General features: G+C 38.4%; 2 protein-coding genes across 3 annotated transcripts in view; both read left to right on the top strand.

Annotated features, from left to right (window-relative positions):
• Window positions 1–739, top strand: part of LOC137951470 (DUF21 domain-containing protein At1g47330-like) — a 60,557-nt gene extending 59,818 nt beyond the window's left edge. For both annotated transcript variants that reach the window (XM_068798137.1, XM_068798136.1), the window contains one exon: window positions 198–739. In XM_068798137.1, the coding sequence (XP_068654238.1) occupies window positions 198–315 (118 nt within the window). In that variant the 3' untranslated portion in view covers window positions 316–739. The remainder of the gene's footprint in view (window positions 1–197) is intronic.
• A 1,518-nt stretch (window positions 740–2,257) lies between these two features.
• Window positions 2,258–18,164, top strand: LOC137951505 (transcription termination factor MTERF2, chloroplastic). The gene is made up of 6 exons (XM_068798199.1): window positions 2,258–3,004; window positions 3,190–3,601; window positions 3,735–3,950; window positions 4,371–4,478; window positions 10,972–11,243; window positions 17,710–18,164. Exons 1-6 carry the CDS (start codon window positions 2,268–2,270, stop codon window positions 17,891–17,893), a joined length of 1,929 nt encoding a protein of 642 aa, XP_068654300.1. The 5' UTR covers window positions 2,258–2,267; the 3' UTR covers window positions 17,894–18,164.
• The last annotated feature ends 2 nt before the right edge of the window (window positions 18,165–18,166 follow it).

Here is an 18,166-nt window from a genome sequence, read left to right as displayed (position 1 = left end):
TTCCCCTGTATTTTCTTACAGGGCTCATAGGGAGCCCAGGCTATTCTTCTCAAGAATTTAATTGTGCTATCCGTTGAATTCTGGACTTTAAAATGCTTGTCTGATTGTCATCCTCTGTTATATCTTTCTTAAATGATGTTAGACTACTAGAGAGCAGTTTATTTTATGACTAATCCTGACGCCTCGTGGGAACACAGGATCAAAGTCAACATGCAAGCATCCGAGAGAAGCAATCCCAAGTTGATCTCGTCCGAGTCTTCTCAAACAATTGCATTAGCTGCACGCCGAGCTATGTCTTCAGCACCCTTCACATAGGGTGTCAATCAACATTTGACTGTCATGAGGTATCTTGGCTAGACTGGCTCATACTAGTTTTCTCGGCCTCATGCGTAGGCTTGGCTGAAGAGGAAAAACTGAAGCGTTTATTCAAGTATAAGAATTGATGTATGGTTTATGATTGATGAGGATGCTCCCATGCTGTAAATGGACTATATCTGTGTACTGCTGAAATGTTATTTTTCGTGGATGTATGACAATCACATATACCAATTGATACCATGACTCTGGATCATTAGTATTGTCGCTTGCAACTGCCTCGTTAGGGGCCCTTCCTAGTTCCCTGGCTATGTAAGAAGGGAAGCCACCTTTTAATGAATGTATTTTCTATGAGGTGGACTCACCAACACCAGTGTAACTTCGATTAATTAAGGTGTTTCTGGCTTTCACGTTGTTTCTTAATGATGTAGGAATCCTTGTTGGCAATAGTCTCTCTGACGGGTTATAACAATATAATTATTATCATTACAAGTAATGATATTGTCATATACAAGGGAGCCCATCCTGAGAGAAAAATCAAATACGCCCTTAATATGTTAACATACAGGGGGTGGGACTGGTTCAGGTTAGCGAGGGACTTGGACATGTCTTGACCCAAAAACTTGGGGGTGAGTTTTGGATTTTACCCCTTAGGGTTGGAGATTGCATGGGGAAGAAAATCTCATCGGGTTTCAGGTCAGGGATGGTTTCCCTGAACTAAACCCGTATTAAACCCGACATGCGGCATTTTATACTCGTAGTGTTCTTTAAAAATAAACAAAAGGCATATATCTTTCGTATATTTTGTGATATAATGATGTCATATTTTATGTTTCTTAGGGGTATAAACTTGTTGTAGGATTTTTATAGTGCATTAAGATTTTTGTATTTTACAGATTTATGGACTTTTTAATGGGCTGGGAGGGATAGGCTAGGTTGAAGGATAGAGGAAGGTGACACCCCTAGGTTGGTTTTCCAATCCTAGGGGTGGCATGGAGTCGAGTCAAGTTTGAACCAATGCAGGTTTGAGCTTGGCTTGACCTTAAAATTTCAAGTTGAACTCGAACTCAAGCTCAATGTCGAGCCTTAAATTGAACCCGAACTCGAGTTCAAGCTCAAAAATTTTAAATGAATTCTAGATTGAACTCAATAGACGTCTAAAACTACAAAATTAAAAATTAAAAAAGCGAATAAAAAAATTGGTGATGGAGCATGTTAATATACAATAAGTAGTTTAATAGAACTAATAGAAAGAACAAACTTCTTCAATGAATATTGAGGAACCCAAAAGGATTGAACGATGATCGCCTTTTAAGGTTTGAAGTAAATAAGAACAATCATTAACCAACTAAATAGGAAATTGACGAGAACAATTAAAATAAAGGGTATTTTTGTAAAAAATAAATACTAACTAGTCAATTCACTTGAAAAATCTCCAACTCTATTTGTTATACTTAATGAACCTTATTCTAAGTTTGAGTTTGAGCCAAAGTCGAATAAAAATTGAATTCTGAACGTTTTTAAGTCGAATTGGCTCTTTATTACCTGTACCAACCCATTGGGTTTTTTTTTTTCTAGGTTTAAATTTTAAGGTCGAGGTTCGGGGTCAATTCAGGTTTGGGGAAATTCATCCCCCGACCTGACTCGACCCGACGCATGCCCACCCCCATAGTAACGATGGTTGAGAGAGGGAGTAGCCTTTACGTGAAAGGTGGATTTGAAAGTAAAATCCCAAATATCCGGAAGAAAAAATACTGGTTCTTACCTTCCAATGGGAAATCCCAGATAAAGCCATTCGCTTGTAATTATTATATGTTTAATTGTTTTCGGCTATCTTCTGTTTTTTGGTTTGTTTTCGTGTTATTAATCTGGCCTCTTGTAATCTTGTTCTTCTTATTTAGGCGGGGAATGTCAAGACTGGTGGTTGATTTGGACTGTGAAGTGTGACGGATATGCTAGGAGCGATAGGTCGGGAGCCGCTTTCCGTCTTCTTCTCTTACGATAAAATTGATCTCAGTTCTGCAAGAAGGAACTCTCTCCCTGTTGCCTTTTCGCCCAACCCCCACCGCCGTTGGCTTCCCTTGGATTCGACCTGTTTTTGTTCGAGAGAAAATGACGTAGTAGCAGGAGTAGAACATCCCATATCTCGAAACCACAACTGCAAATCCACTGCCCTCCTCCTTCACGGCCTCTCCCACTGCCCTTCCCCTGTTCACAATAAAAAAGAAGGAGAATCTCTTCCTCAGATAATTCCACAGCATGATGATAAATTTAAAGCAAATGAAAATGAAGAATTGTTGGAAGTATCATCTTCACGGCTTTTACTTTCAAAAAAATCCAGCAAGAGAATCCCATTCCCAGGATCCGTCATCGACGCCGGCACCAATTCTTCTCAGTTCGATTTATCCAGTTATTCTCAAAACGAGGAGATGGAGGATCTTAGGCTGAGGCGAGCTGTTGATCTTCGGCGCACTGTCGTGGCCGGCATTTTGAGGGAACTTATGAGGGGAGGCGCGACCAAGTTTAGCAAAACTTACGCCGATAATCTGGTCTCCCGTTTGCCGGATTTCATCGACCGTGTTGTCGTTGCAGCCGCATTTATGAAGCAGCAGCAAGACTTCTCTCATTCAACTTTTGAAGTCCGTGTCAGAGCCTACGTGAATAGCTCCAAGCTCATTCCTCTCATCCGGTATCCTTTAATATCTTTCTCAACTTCGCCTCGCTTCTTTATCTCCTTTAATTTCAGAACAGAGACTAGAAATTTCGTTTTTTTAATTACATTTTTAGTAATTTAGCCTGCAAAAAATACCCATTCCAATTCCAAAAACGTAATTGGTTGTTCTTGAAAGTTAACTCCCTTGCTTGTTTCATTAGGTGGCTGAAGCACAATTCTCTCACATATCCCCAAATTGGAAAGCTCATATGCATGACGTCCTCAGGAGATATGGACAGCACCTTAAGAGGTCTCGTCCATTGGCTGAAAACAATACATGTCAAGGGAAATTTTCTAGGCTATGTGCTCACTCGGGCAGACAATATCCTGCAGCATAGCCCAACCGATTTAGAAGAGATAGCTCACTTTCTTGAGATCCATGGGATTAGAAGAGATTGGATGGGGTTTATTGTCAGCCGTTGTCCAGAGCTCTTGTCCTTCACCATGCAGGAAATGGAATCTCGTGTAAATTTCTACCTCAATATGGGAATGAGTGACAGAGACTTCGGGACCATGGTCTTTGATTGCCCAAAAGCTCTCGGTTCCTTCAGTATTGAACAAATGAATGCCAAGGTGCTGTTACCAGCTATTTTCTCCTTTTCTAGTCCAGTAGAGTAGCAAACAACATTTAATGGATACCATGAAAGTTTAACCTTGCTTGGAGATTGAAGAAGCTGGCCTCTTACTGTACCACTTGCTAATTCAGGTTGAATACCTCAGAGAGTTTGGACTAAATAATGAAGAAGTTGGCAAGTTACTCGCATTCAAGCCTCAGTTGATAGGTTGCAGCATAGAGGAAAGGTGGAAACCTCTTGTTAAGTTCCTATACTACCTTGGAATCCGACGTGATGGTATTAAGAGAATGCTTATGATGAAACCTACAATATTTTGTGTTGACCTGAAAACTACTATTGTGCCAAAGGTAAACAACTTTTCTAGATTTTAAATGACACCAGTAATTCTGGATTTGGCCTTTGGGCATATGGGAGGAATTTTAGAATACCTTGGGTTCAAGTCTCACCAGGGCATGGGTGTGCGTGTGTAATGAACATTCAAAAAATAAATAAATATGAAACTAGTAATATTTTATGCTAAATTCATAGTTTCGTCATTGGAGGTGCATTCTTTCAATTTCTATGGATTAATACTCAATGTAAAATTGAGATATTCTGTGGAAATTTCACTCTGCAGAGGAATTTTTTAATCTGTTATTGATGTGAAAAGGATATATAGACAAATAAAATGGTCATTGACTTTTTAAAGAAAAAGATAATTGAATGTTTCAGTTTCTGACAGATTACAATAAATCTTACTGATATGGGGTTCTGTTCCTTTGCTGAAGGTGCAATTTTTACAGGACATAGGCATTCAGGAGGAAGCCATCGGTAGCCTGTTGGTCAAGTTCCCACCCTTTCTAACATATAGCCTCTACAAGAAAATTCGGACAGTGGTCTGTGCCTTTTTTCTTTATATTCTACTTAATGTGTTTGTATATTGAGGAGTTGTTTGAGTATTGCTAGAAGTATGCTTTCATCTTCCTTTACATTCAAATTTAATTAGTATCCTTAGGCTTGAGTTGGTTGCATCTCTCTGAATCTAACAACATATGCATTGGTAATGTGAGTGAAATCTTGCAGAACAGGATAGGAAAATTAAGTTGAATCAATGATCTTTTATGAGAACGATGGAGTAATGAAACTTTAGTAATCAGTGGTAATTTGGGCCGGTTAATGGTCCATGTTATTTATTTATATGCTGATGGGCATACTCGTACTTCTGGTTTCTTTTAACCTATTCTTCATTTTTCTGTTCCTCTTTTACTTCTTTCCTCTACTTTTCATTGTAAGTTTCTTACTTTTCTTTTCTTAGGAAAAACTTATCCCTTGTTCAATCATAATTTCCAGATTTGACGTGGTATTAGCACTGTGAGAAGTCTGGCTAATCTGTGCCAACTTCTCGTCTTTCATTTATTTGTGTTTTCTTTCAGATTAAGGATATAGTTAGGATTCACGACCGTGCTATTACTTGTGTAGAAGGAGATAAAAGTCTCAATCAGTACTTTAGAACTTTATGAAAATTGTTGAATAAAGATAAAAATAGAAGATAAATGAGGACAGAATCATTTGCATCTTTGTTAACATGGCATTCCACTTCATTGTGCTTTATATGCTTGTGAAAATACATATGGTTTGAGTGTCACCTTTCAACTTAAAAAGACAAGTTCCTCAACCTGGATGGCTGAGCCACTGGTTAGGCCCACTCTGGTTGGTCTGCCTAATTGGTAGCACTCCGTCCTTGTTTGCCTGGCCTCAATTACTTAAAAATCGAATCCCTTGAGCATAGGTTCCTCCACCAAGGTGCAGGCCACTATTTTGTACATCATCTAGTAGACTGGTATGAGGCGTGTCGTCCTTCCCAATTTATTTATTTATTTATTTTGTGGGGGGGAGTGGCGTGTATTAAACGTATTCAATACACAAATCAAATACTTGCAAAATTGCTTTGGTGTTACAGTATGGAAAAAAACACTCCAGGGAGAAATGCGATTTCCTTTGAATACTGTTACTCTAGTGAAAATTGGGGCGTGTATTAAACGTATTCAATGCACAAATCAAATACTTGCAAAATTGCTTTGGTGTTACAGTATGGAAAAAACACTCCAGGGAGAAATGCGATTTCCTTTGAATACTGAAAATTGCTTGCCCACATTCCTTCACATGCCCCCTACCTTTGAAAATACATTTGCCACCTCAAATCTTGCCCATGCAGGGCATATGGATCAATGCTTGTAGTGGGGAAACTAAGGTATTTTGTATAGATATTTGGATCGGTAGCTCTCAAAGGCAAAATCCTACCCTCAGTTTTCTACCTGGCTTCAATCCTCCTGATCACAGTTTTGGACTTTTTTTCTTTCTCGGTAACAGCCATATCAATTAGAACCTCAGCTAGGAAGCTCTATGGGGTGACTCGGATCCCGCATTTCCAAGCTGGGCAAGCTTCTCCTTTTGGCATGGCTTGCTCACATTCCTTGGTTCCTTTGGAAGGAAAGAAATAATATAAAGTTCAATTGCAAATCACAGTACCACAGAGGAAGTCATTTGTCATGCTACTGGGCTCCTATTTGCTTGGCTTCATTGTAGGAAGGATTTTGATAGCTTAATGAATGTTCCTCCTTGCACCAACTAGCGAGCTGTTGCTCAAATGTCTGCCCCTTCCTGGCTTCCTATAATTGCAAGTTGGCAGCCTCCCCCACACAGGACTCTCAAGCTTAACTTTGACAGAAGTGTCCTTGGCAACACCGGCATTGCGGACTTCGGCGGTGTTTCATGATGCTGATGGCAGTACTCTCATTTCCTACTCCAGTCCCTTGGGCGTGGCTGACTCTATTGCTGCTGAGTTATCTCTGCTCTCGTGCATGGTCTCATCATAAGTTGTGACCGTCTTAGCGGCCCTCCTTGGCACCATTGGAATGATTTTTTTGAAATTTCTGATTTGTATCCTCAATTTCCTGTAATTGGTCTCATGTTCCTGCTGACTCATTAACTAAACAAGGAGCCTCCCTGCTATATCTTGTTGTAAAGGGAATGCTCCCTTGATGGCTGTTCTGTTTTCTCATTGTTTACAATAAAATTATCACTTTCTCAACAAAAAAAACAACAACAACATAAAAAAACCTCAGCCTTCCCAGGTCTCTAAGGAATGGGGAAGTCTCTTGCTATTGGTGACATGTTGATTACCCTGAATCACTGCTACTTGTCAGGTGATAGTGATGGTCATTTCATTTGGACGAGGAACATCTATGTGGAGTACACAAGTCTCCTATTCTTCCCTTTTCCCCTATTCTCCTCTTCCCCTGGTGCCTGTGCTGTATCATTATCTTGAAGATTCCAGGTTCCCTAAGATGAGTTTCTGCTCTGTGAATCTAAGGGGAAGATTCCCATCATCAATCAGCTTAACTGCAGAGACTACATCATTGATGACTGTCGTTGTTGACATTGTGTTAGCATGTGCTAGCATGTAGGAAACCATCTAACAACTTTTTTTCGTTTTATTTTATATATTTTGAAATGGTAACTTTTTCACCTTTGTTCATTTAGTTTTCGGGTTTGGGGCTATTCTATGCAAATTCTGTCTTAGCTATTGTCTTATTCTTTTGGCAAAGCTCTCTGTCAATTCTTCTGCTGGGCCACCACCCAAGCTAGAAAAATCCTATGTTCCCTCTCCTTTGCCGCCATTTTCTGGGCCATTTGGAAGGAGAGGAAGAGATATGTGACTCTTGGTGTTACCACTGGCTGCATTCCTAGGTAGGTGCACTTGGAGGTAGTCTATAGCATTACAAAATATATTTTTTAATCTGAGAATTGCAAATAAACGTTTGCGAGGAAAAGGTCTGGTTTATAATTGTCATGGTTATTTAGATCAGTTTGCTGAGATGCTCATTATGATGGCTCTGATACGTGTTACCCATACTTATTAAGCCCAGAAGAGGCTTATCTGTCTTTTAGATTGCAGATTCTGTTCAAAAGAAGGATATTTCCCACTTTTTATGTCATTTTTTATTAAGTTAATAAAAAGGTTAGAAAGAGGGTCAAGAAGGAAGTCAATTTCTCTTGTATTTGTCAGTCGTTTCTTTTTTCTTCTCCACTTCTTTTTACTCTTCTGATTTCTACTTATTTCCTCTCATCCTCTACCACTATCTATGATGTTTACAAAATGGATAGGTCTACTGCAAGATTTTGCATATTTCCAGATTACCTGAAAGATTAATAATGTACCTTTTGTTATTAGGTGTGATTTAGTCTGACTGCTTAAAGTTGTTTACATGCTGAGGGGCATTCTTGTATTTTTTTTCTTCTTAACTTTATATAAAAGGGTTAAGGATGGGAGGTGGGTGCATATAGAACCCTATTGTCTTTTCCTCCTTTTGCTGCTCTTCAGTCTCTTCTTGCCTGTATTTTTCTAAGTTCTTCCTCAATGTATTTTTTTTTTTTTTTTTGAAAAAGGATGTTTTCTATTAAAGCCTGAAGAGAAAGCTACACAACAGATTTGAGGGGGTCCCTCACAATTAGAGATTGGTGGAAAACCCCTTCTTTAGCAAGAGAGTCATCTAGACAATTACCTGATCTCAAAACATGCTTCCAACAAATTACACTCTCAGAGGTTGGACAGTCAGCCCCCCTGAGCACGATGCCGCTGCTGCATGAAAGCTTTACGCCCCAAATAAAATCGAGTTTTTCATCTGAACAGCCATTAGAGGGAAGATTTTTACTGTCGACAATCTCCATAGGCGAGGTTTTTCAAGCCCTAATGCAGTCTACCCTCTCTGTGATACTTGCAACGAGTCGGTCCAGCATGTCTTCCTCCATTGCAGCTATTCTTGGAAAGTCTGGATGGGTGTCTTCCAAAAAATCAATCTTCAGCTTGCCCTTCCGCTAGACCTAATTGGAACTATCTGGATGGTAAGAGGCACCTCTCTCCCCAAGCTTGGCATAGATCCTTTTATCTGCCTGTCTTGCCCACTTGCCGTGGTGCATTTGGTTAGAGTGCAACAACAGGCATTTTAATCACGAGTCTAGCAGCATTGATCGTTCTATCGAGCTGGTTGTGGTCATATCCTCACTCATGTGGCAGGCCCATCAAAGACACCTGACAACATCAAGCTGAACTTTGACGGTAGTGCCTTGGGATGCCCGTGTCCAGCTAGATTTGGGGGTGTATTCCGCAACTCCTCGGGGGAGGCCATCTTATCTTATGTGGAACCTCTAGGACTTGTTAACTCTACCACCGCTGAAGTCTCTACTCTCCTTCACGGTCTGAATATATTCAAGGAACGGTTCTCTGGGCATTTACTCATTGAAGGTGACTCTAGCGTCGTTATTAGTTGGGGGTGGGGATCGGCTTCCCACCTTGCGCCCCCCTCCCTTGGCACACTGGCCTACCCTGCATTCTATTTCCGACATTGTATCCTATGTTAATACAATTCTCAGCACTATTTAAAAAAAAAAAAAAAAACATTCTCAGCTAAATCCATAGCATCATAGAGAAGGCCCGCAATCTCCAAGGTGGGGGTTTCTATCTTTTTCATATAAAACATGGTTCCTTAACACATATTTCTTTATTCCGATGTTTTCTAGATTTGACAAAGCCAATCCTTGAATGTCTTATCTTGCATCGTTTTTACCACTTTCTCATTACTTTATTTTATCTACATTATGGTTCCTTAAACTTTAGAAATTTGGTCTGAATAGCTATAAGTATCATAAGTTATTATTATTTTTTAAATAATTATAAACTGGTAACTTTAGAAATTTGATGTGAATAAGTAATTTCAGAATCCTCCCCGTCGGGTTGTCGTTTGGGCGCCTCCTCCCATTGGTTATTATAAGCTTAACTTTGATGACAACGCCTTTGGGAACCTAGGTTTGGATGGCTTTGGTGGGGTGATTTTTTATCCCGGAGACTGCTATTATTTCTTACTCTGGTCCTCTCGGCATTTTGGACTCTACTACTGCTGTCTCTGGGCTCCTCCACGTTCTTCACACATTTCAGGATCGCTTTAGAGGTCTGCTTATTGTGGAAGGAGACTCCAAAGTCGTCATCGGATGGTGCTCCACTGCCTCCTTCCCCCCGTGGCATCACTTGTAGATTTTCCTTGATATTATGGATATTGTTTCCACTATTACTTGTACTTGGTCTCGTGTACTTAAGATCAGCCAATCCAGCTACAGATTTGTGTGCTAAATTGGGTCCCTCCCTTCAATCTCTTATTGCTAGGGGAGGTCTCCCTTGATGTATTCTCTTGCTTTGCTTTGAAATAAAATCATCACCGTTTCAAAAAAAAGTAACTTCAGAAACCTGGTGTGAATAATTAGAACCCTTGACTCCCCAAAAAAGTTTTATGCAATAGCTGATATGCAGTAAATGCAGAATCAAGGGCTTAACTCCCTTTCAAGAAAACTCTTTAATTCATACTTATGACAGAATTAAAGCTTTCCATTTTTAATCATGATATTTATTTCTTGGATCCTCATTTTTGGGTGGTGCTAATTGTGAAGCAAATGTTTTGACTAATTGAGGGAGTCTGGTAAAGCAATATCCTTTGTTGAGCCTGTGATTTTGTATGCCTTGTACTTCCATTTACTTTATTACTGTGATGAGATTTGTTGGCTATGTAATGTTATTACGGTTTCATGCTCACATGTTGCTTGAAAATGCTAATTCTATATCAAATTTATTAGCTAGCAATGGTGTCTTTCTTCAACATTTTGTTGTAAGTGAGACGTTTCCACTTGATTTGGACTTTTTTGTTTTTTATTTTGCTTTTCCATTGCTGATGGTTGATGCTGGCCCTTGTTCTTGTATCATTTTAGTATTCCCTCTTGTTATCTTAATGAAATTTTCATCATTTTAAAAAAAATAGGAAATAAACAAAATAGAAGCTTCACTGTGTTCAACTGAGGGTTATGTAATTTAGCATGTGGGTAGTAAAGGAATTTTCAGTATTTGCTCCTCTTTCCCTATGTTTTCCTTTTATATCTTTATCTTCAGCTGTTGAAGTCAGAAACTTATTGTTTATGTAATTTAGTAGAGCGGCTGTAATATTCTTTTCCTATGTTTTTCTCTTAAGCATTATAAATAAATTGCAAGGGATTGAACCAGACTTCCAAAGAAGAGTCATTCTAACTCTACAACTTTGACTCTTCTTCCTCTTTCACTTTCTGCTGTCTTCTCTCCTTTCTCTATCTATAATCTCTCAACTATCTCCCTTCACAGTGCAAGGTTTACTACTTTCCTTCTCACTGTATGGTTAATGATTACATACTATTACTTTTGGTTTTGGAGTTACCCAACTGCACATTGCTATTGGTTTTGGGGCATTGCCTTCCCTTTCATGTAATCCTCTTCCTTATGATATGATTGAATGTGGTATCATACTTTTGCAGGTAATTTTCTTGATGACAAAAGCTGGTGTGAGCCACAAGGATATTGGGAAAGTGATTGCATTAGAACCAGCGCTTGTAGGATGCAGCATCAAGAAGCTGGAAGTTAATGTGAAGTACTTCCTATCACTAGGCATTCCTCTTCAATCTCTTGGTGAAATGATTGCCGATTTTCCCATGTTGTTGAAATACAACATAGACATTCTTCGTCCAAAGTACCGTTACTTAAGAAGAACAATGGTCCGACCACTGCAGGAGCTTATAGAATTCCCAAGGTACTGAATAAAACGATGATATTATTAGAAAATACATGATCTTGAACCAAATTCTCCTTACTCTATTCCTACAGCTTTCTGTACTTTATTTCATCTTATTTTTATGAATGTTAAACTCCACACCCAAGTGAGACAATTCCAAGACCGCACACTAGAAACCCTCCATGTGGCCATTGAGATTGGACCTTTTGCTCAATGGCCACATGGAGGGTTTCTAGTGTGCGGTCTTGGAATTGTCTCACTTGGGTGTGGAGTTTAACATTCATAAAAAATGCCATTCTTTTGCCATACTAATCACTGACTAGGGGCAAAGAATCTCACTACTAACTGACAGGTTTTCTGGAACCTCATACTAAAATGGAACATGAAAAGGTCATAGCTTAAGATTCATGTTTGGTCATCTCCAACAACCAAGATGGCTTCCCTCCTGGATCAAAAGCTTGGATGAAATTGAGGAAACAAAACAGCTAGATCAGAATGTTACTTATTAGGACATGATGTTTTGGAAGTAAATGGCTGGTGGAGGGAGACAGTAACACCAGTTCTTTTTCACCATTCCATCTAGTAGAAAGCGCACCAACAGAACTTCTACCCTTCATAACGATGGGGAAATCTCTAGTAACATGGCAGAAATCACTGATGAGAATCAAACCATAGAATGGTGCCGAATTGGCTCCATTGAGAAAGTTCCCCAATAGCTGCCAATCTTATTGAGATGCTTTTTTCAGATGCTGAAACTGAAGATATGTCCTCTCAATGCCATAGATGAGGCCCTTGGACCTGATGGCTTGGAATTTCCAAGTCTATCTGCTAGCTTGGAGCTTCCTATTGGAGGACATAATTGAGATGATGGAAGAATTTTATGAGAAAGGATCATAGCCACATCAATGTGGCCTCTTTCATCACCTTGATACCTAAGAACAAGCAATTGGAGACCCCCTAGGATTTTCAGCCTTTAAGCTTGATATCAAGCTCCTATAGAATCATTTTTTCAGTTTTTGGCACATAGGCTGAAGGTAGTCCTCCAATTGATCATACACAAGGTAAAAGTGCTTTAAGCAGTGGCAGGAGCATTTTAAACAAGGTGATGGGGGTCCATGAATTGATTCACTACTTTCATAAGACATGAAGGTCTCTAGTGGCAATAAAGTTGGATCTACAGTAAGGCTTTGACAGAATGAATTGGAGGTTGCTGGATTATCTTTTTGACAGAATTGGATTTGGAAGGAAATGGAGATTTTGGATAAGAAATTAAGTGTCATCAGCGTCTTTTTAGTGTTGGTGAAAGGAAGGGCTTGTGATTTTCTCTAGGGTTCTAGAGGGTTATGCTTGGGAGACCCTCTGTCGGTCTTATGATTCAATTTTCATAGGAGAACCTCTTTTGTCCTTGTTCTATGCAGACATGGAAGTTAGCTGGTTGAACCCAGTTTGTTCAGAGGAGGAGGTTGACATCCCAATCTTCCAGTTTGTAGATGACACTTTTTTGTTTCTTATATTACTTGAGATCTTCTCAGACTAGAAGATGAATTGGTAAAAAACTGCACTATATGGGGTCAATTGTGGACAATGAAACTCGTTGCAATCAAGCTGAACATGGGGAAAGCTTTTGATAGAGTGGATTTGAAGCTGTTGCGCTACCCCCTAGAGAGAATGGGTTTTGGAAGATGATGGAGATACTGTATAAGGTCTTGCATATCTTCAGGTCAATAACTCAATATTGATTAATGGGGAGGCATGTGGGTTTTTTAAGGATTCAAGAGGATTATGCCAGAGGGACCCTTTGTCCCTGCTTCTTTTCAGTGTGATTGGGGAAGCCTCATCATCCCTCTTTCTTACTGCATGGGAGGTGAACTTGATCAACTCAATAGCGCGGGAGGTGGGAATGAATATTCCTCTATTCCATTTCGCTAATGACATTTTCTGCTTCAGTGAAGCAAATGGGTAGAAGATGAATTGGGGCAAAATGAGTCTTTGGGCTCACTGTTGATGTGTCCTTGATCAATGGAGCAGATTTCTTCCTTGGGTGCAGTGTGGGCGAGCTTCCATCAACATATTTGGATCTGCCTCTATTCACTAGTAGAGTATCTCACACCTTCTGGGAGTAAGCAGTAGAGAAAAATGGAAACAAATTTCACTTTGAAAGGGAAAATTCTCTCAGAAGTTGGAAAACTTACCCCCTTCAAATCCGCCCTTGCTGACCTACCTTCTTTCTGTGAGACTCTTGTAAGACTCCACCATATTAATTTTGGCTTTGTGAGACTTCTTACTGTGCGAGTTATGTAAGAGTCTTTCATAAATAGGGGCTCATATACTCAGATTACAATAAGTTAATAAAGTTTTTCTCTTTTCCAGAAATTCAACATGGTATTAGAGAGGGGAAAGATTTGAGATGGAGAAGAAGGGGAGAAAAAAGAAGAAGAAAAAGAAACAAGAGGACTTTCTCTTTTTTCCTTTAGTCTTCTTTCCCTATTATTGTTTTTTTATTAGATATTTCACTCTTGCCGTATTTTTCATATAGAAAATTATATGTCGTTGGAAAGATCTTTGTGTCTAGTTTTCAAATAAAATAAAAATTCGTTGAAATCATATTTTTATAGAAAGAGAAATCGACATCTGAAGCGACGAAGGTCAAGTAGCAGAAAAGTTTCATGCAGCAACAGAAAGTTTCAACTTTTGAGCCGTTTTATGCCATCACAAATGGGACTTAATGTGGAGAAATATATATCAAAAGCAAGATTTGTAAGTCTATTTTCTTACCTATCAAACCAATTCTCATTCTGAGTTTTTTATATGGAGATATCGATCTCGGAAGAGTCAATGGTCATGTTGGCTAAAGAAAAAAGAGTACTCTGTTAGGCCAGATTACAGAGTTCAAAATGTATCAGATTATTTATCTCAAAATAAGTATATTTTATGAAAAGAAGTTTTTTGACAGGTTATGAAAAGAAGTTATACTTGGATGAAAGGTATTTAAGTCTATATTTAAGGAGATATTCTCATTGGAAGAATCAAAGGTCATGTTGGTATCCTGTTGCATGTGAAGATCCAAATTTAAGCCAAATTTTTTGCTTTAATTTTTGAGTTGTTGTTATTGATCAACAATATCAGGAAAGTATCTCATGATTTACCCTTAGAAAGTTTTTATTTGTTAACTAACAATATCTAGAAAGAATCTTTAGAAGATCATTTTATTTTCAGAAACTTTCCTTATTTTATTTGTCAAAGAGAAGAAGTGTTCCTATTCTGAATTATGGCAATTTCCCAAAAAAGTAGTTACTTGATTTAATGCTGCAAATTACAGAAGTATCTATGTAAGTGGATTCTAATCTAGGATCAAATTCAAAACGTGTGTTTCTTCTTTGGTTATGAGAAATCCTTGTAGCATATTAACAGCATGTTGGAACAACACTCGGTGTACTTATCCCCTTATGAAGTGAAAAACCTACTTAGCCTATCACTCGGTGAAATCCTTTCAAGTCCTTTCTGAATCGGTTTCATTCTGTAATTACATCTCTAAGCGTGGACTATATTCAGAAACAAAACACTTATGTCATTGGCTGCTAATTGGTTGGTTTAATATGGCTAGCTCTCGGTTTGGTGTCTGAATTAATCATTGATGTAGTAAGCATGGAAGCAACATCCATTACTGTTTTATTCACTCTTCTCTATTTTTTAGAAGACCTTGCAGCTGCTATGGGAACCAGCAACACTCAGTTCAGTTATTCTTTTTGAGAAGATTAACAACACTTGGATTATTAGTTGCTTATTAGTCGGTTCCAGCATATTATTTGGTGCATATCTTCCTTATTCAAGGATGGACTCGCAACGGATTATTTCATGTGTCCTTATTAAGGATTTTCATTATTTGGGCATTGGCCCGTATTTGCTATTGCTATTGTGTCTCTTTGATTGAGACATTATTAATGAAGGACTTCTCTGTTGCTGACTTTTGTCAGCATTGGTTCGTCTGATGCAGAATTTGAATTTCTTAGGAAAATAAAGCACATGGTGGCCTCAGCATCTTTTCTTCCTCATTACCCATTACCCTGTTATTTGGCAGCTTTTCTCTTGATGTCTTTTATTTGACTCTCACTTACCCCTTTGGCCAAACCTTTTTGGAGCATTGTTTTGGTTAGTCCCTTTTATTTATATGCGTGTTTTAAATCCTTTGAGACTTTTTATTGGTACCTGCGGGTATTTTATCGCTTTCTTGTGAATGACAGGCATCACCCACTCTATTTTTTATCGGTACCCTTGGGTCTTTAATCGTCGTCTTGTGAATGACAAGCATTACCCACTTTAGTGATTATTATCACTATATTTGGTCGAAATTCTTTGAGGTTAGTTTCGATTTATATTTTATCACTCATTTCTACCCTTTGAGAGTCGGTGCCCAATGTTGGGACACCATGATGGAGGAGCTTATTACTACCATCTATGTTATTGCTTATTACTACATCTATGTTATTTGGTTCAAGCTGGGATCACTACCATTACCTCCCAGCTTGAAGGGGAGTGTTGGAAGATATGATGTAATTAGGGTAGCACTAATGTAATTAGTTTATGATTTATGTTTCTTATTCACTCTAGGGTGAAGGGTATTCTTGTAATATTAGTACTTTTGATATATATAAATACAACTTAAGAGGGAGGATTTGGACAAGTCCATAACCCTATTTTTCCTCCTCTTTTCTCCAAATTAGTCACTCTTCATTTTCTCATCCTAAAACCTTCTCTCCACAATTATTGTTCTTCTTCCCACCCCTTAATCCTCTTCTACTGTAATTATACATCATGGAATCCTAAGTTTCAACAATACACACTAAAACCTTCTCTCCACAATTCTTGTTCTTCTTCCCACCCCTTAATCCTCTTCTACTGTAATTATACATCATGGAATCCTAAGTTTCAACAATACACACCTCTTCTTTCAAGTCTCTATCAAGGAAGACATTTTTAATATCCAATTGATAAAGTGTCCAACCATAACTTATTGCAACATAAATAAGGATCCTAATTAAATTCAACCTAGCCACTGGGAAAGTATCTAAGCAATCTAAACCATAAGTTTGAGTATATCTTTATACAACGAACCTAGCCTTCAATCTCTTGACAATAACATGAACATCATGTTTAAGAAAAACAAACCAATTAACAGCCTACAACCTTCTTGTCTAATGGTATTATTTTAATTAATGCATAGCTTTCATTTATTTTTCTATGGCTGCTTTCCATCTTGGATGATATGTGGCCTCATGCTATGACTATGAAACTTATATAATGAACGAAATAGATTAAAAAGAAAAAGAAAAACATAACCAGAAGATAAATGGTGAGTAGACACCAAATTGGAGATAGTATGTGAGGTGCTGGTTTTTTCTTTGGACATGACTGTGGATGATGGTGGAGCAGTCATCTGAGAGATTGATATCTATACCTCTAAATATGAGATGCAGTATTTGCTTACTAATCATGCTGTCGGGGATATTGTGCATACATGTTTAGTAGTAAAGAAGGAACTCTCCACATGTTTAGCAAGATTACAAAAGACCTGGACAACAATCGAGACTCCTTGGAATTATAGAAAGAGTATGTTAAAAAAATGTCACTTCCACTGAAGTAAAGACTGAGACGGTAACAATGTAACCCTTTTACTCTTGGAAAGACTAGAAGGCACATTTAAGGTTGTGGGGTTAAAGTTTAGTACGTCCAAGGAACAAGGAGTTAACAAAAACACAACCAAACGTGTTGCATCCACCAAAATGGATTCTCCCCAGGAAATGAAGTTGAAAAAGTTGTTTCACTGTTCAGAACATTAGACAACATCTTGCTTATGACATGCCATGAGAACAACATACGGCCAATAAAGTTAAGGGATGTTCATTGTTAATAAGAAAGGTCTTGAGATCTCCAGTAATGTCTATTTTTCTCTTCAAGTTTCATTTTTTTGTGGTGTGTATGCACATAAGATGTACTGTTAGTTCAGGTAAGAAGCCTTAAGATTTTTCTTTTGAAAATTGAGATATACCATCTTGGAAGATTAATTCGTTTTTTCTAAATTATCTTTTGCTAAGGTGATATCTGCAGCTTAATGTTTTAATTTTTCTAGTTCCTGTTGTTGGATGAGAATAATTTAGGTCCAATTTTGGAGTGCTTTTAAACTGAAGATTTGAGAAGATCAGTGAGGATATAGTAAGCTGCTCAACAGGAGACTTTGTCCTTAACAGTGCTTTTCAGTCCTTACAGGAACCATAAAAGAAGTAAGACACTAGGTTTGTTCAGGGCTAATTGCTGACGTAAAACACACTGGCTTTGGCCCTTACGGAATTAGTGACTTGCTTCCATTATCCTACACTAGGCCCTTGTTCAACTGTTTTTTGCCCTTTTTCATGGTACCAGTTTGTTACCTGCATTCATATACATCGTTTTCTACCATGATTCAACTTACCAGAGGAATGTTCTGCAGGTTCTTCAGTTATTCTCTCGAGGCTCGAATAATTCCCAGGCACAAGATCTTGGTAAAAAATCAGATAAACTTCAAACTTCGGTACATGTTGGCAGCCTCGGATGAAAAGTTTGATGAGCAGGTTAACGCTGCAGTTCATAGACGCTGGATGTTTCGTAATGGTGACAATTATATAGATGGTTAATTCTGAAGGTCAATGTTTGTTTATCTTTGGTTCATGTTAAGATTAATCTCAAGCATTGGACTCTCTTGTAAATAAATATTTCAGGATAGATTAGCTCAACCCACCACTCATTCGCCTTATTTTTTTCTTTTCTGTAAGAAAATCCCAGTCGCCGTTTCAGGGGTAATGGGAAGCTCCTGAAGCTCCTCCTCTCACGCACGTTCAACACTGCAATCATTATTGGCTTATTCTAGGCCACTTTTAACCAAAATTCAAATAAAAAAAAATCAAAAA

Source organism: Aristolochia californica, unplaced genomic scaffold, assembly GCF_029961685.1.
Source record: "Aristolochia californica isolate CCGP_79_NKW_82.1479 unplaced genomic scaffold, dmAriCali1.0.hap1 SCAF_15, whole genome shotgun sequence".
NCBI lineage: Eukaryota > Viridiplantae > Streptophyta > Magnoliopsida > Piperales > Aristolochiaceae > Aristolochia > Aristolochia californica.
This window is presented reverse-complemented; position numbering and strand designations above follow the sequence as displayed.

Bases quoted from the DNA above. Each gene is read 5' to 3' on its own strand.
- LOC137951505 (XM_068798199.1), top strand. From the start codon at position 2,268: ATGCTAGGAGCGATAGGTCGGGAGCCGCTTTCCGTCTTCTTCTCTTAC. The intron at 3,005-3,189 runs GTATCCTTTAAT...TTGTTTCATTAG, and splicing joins AAGCTCATTCCTCTCATCCG to GTGGCTGAAGCACAATTCTC. The intron at 4,479-10,971 runs GTCTGTGCCTTT...ATACTTTTGCAG, and splicing joins ACAAGAAAATTCGGACAGTG to GTAATTTTCTTGATGACAAA.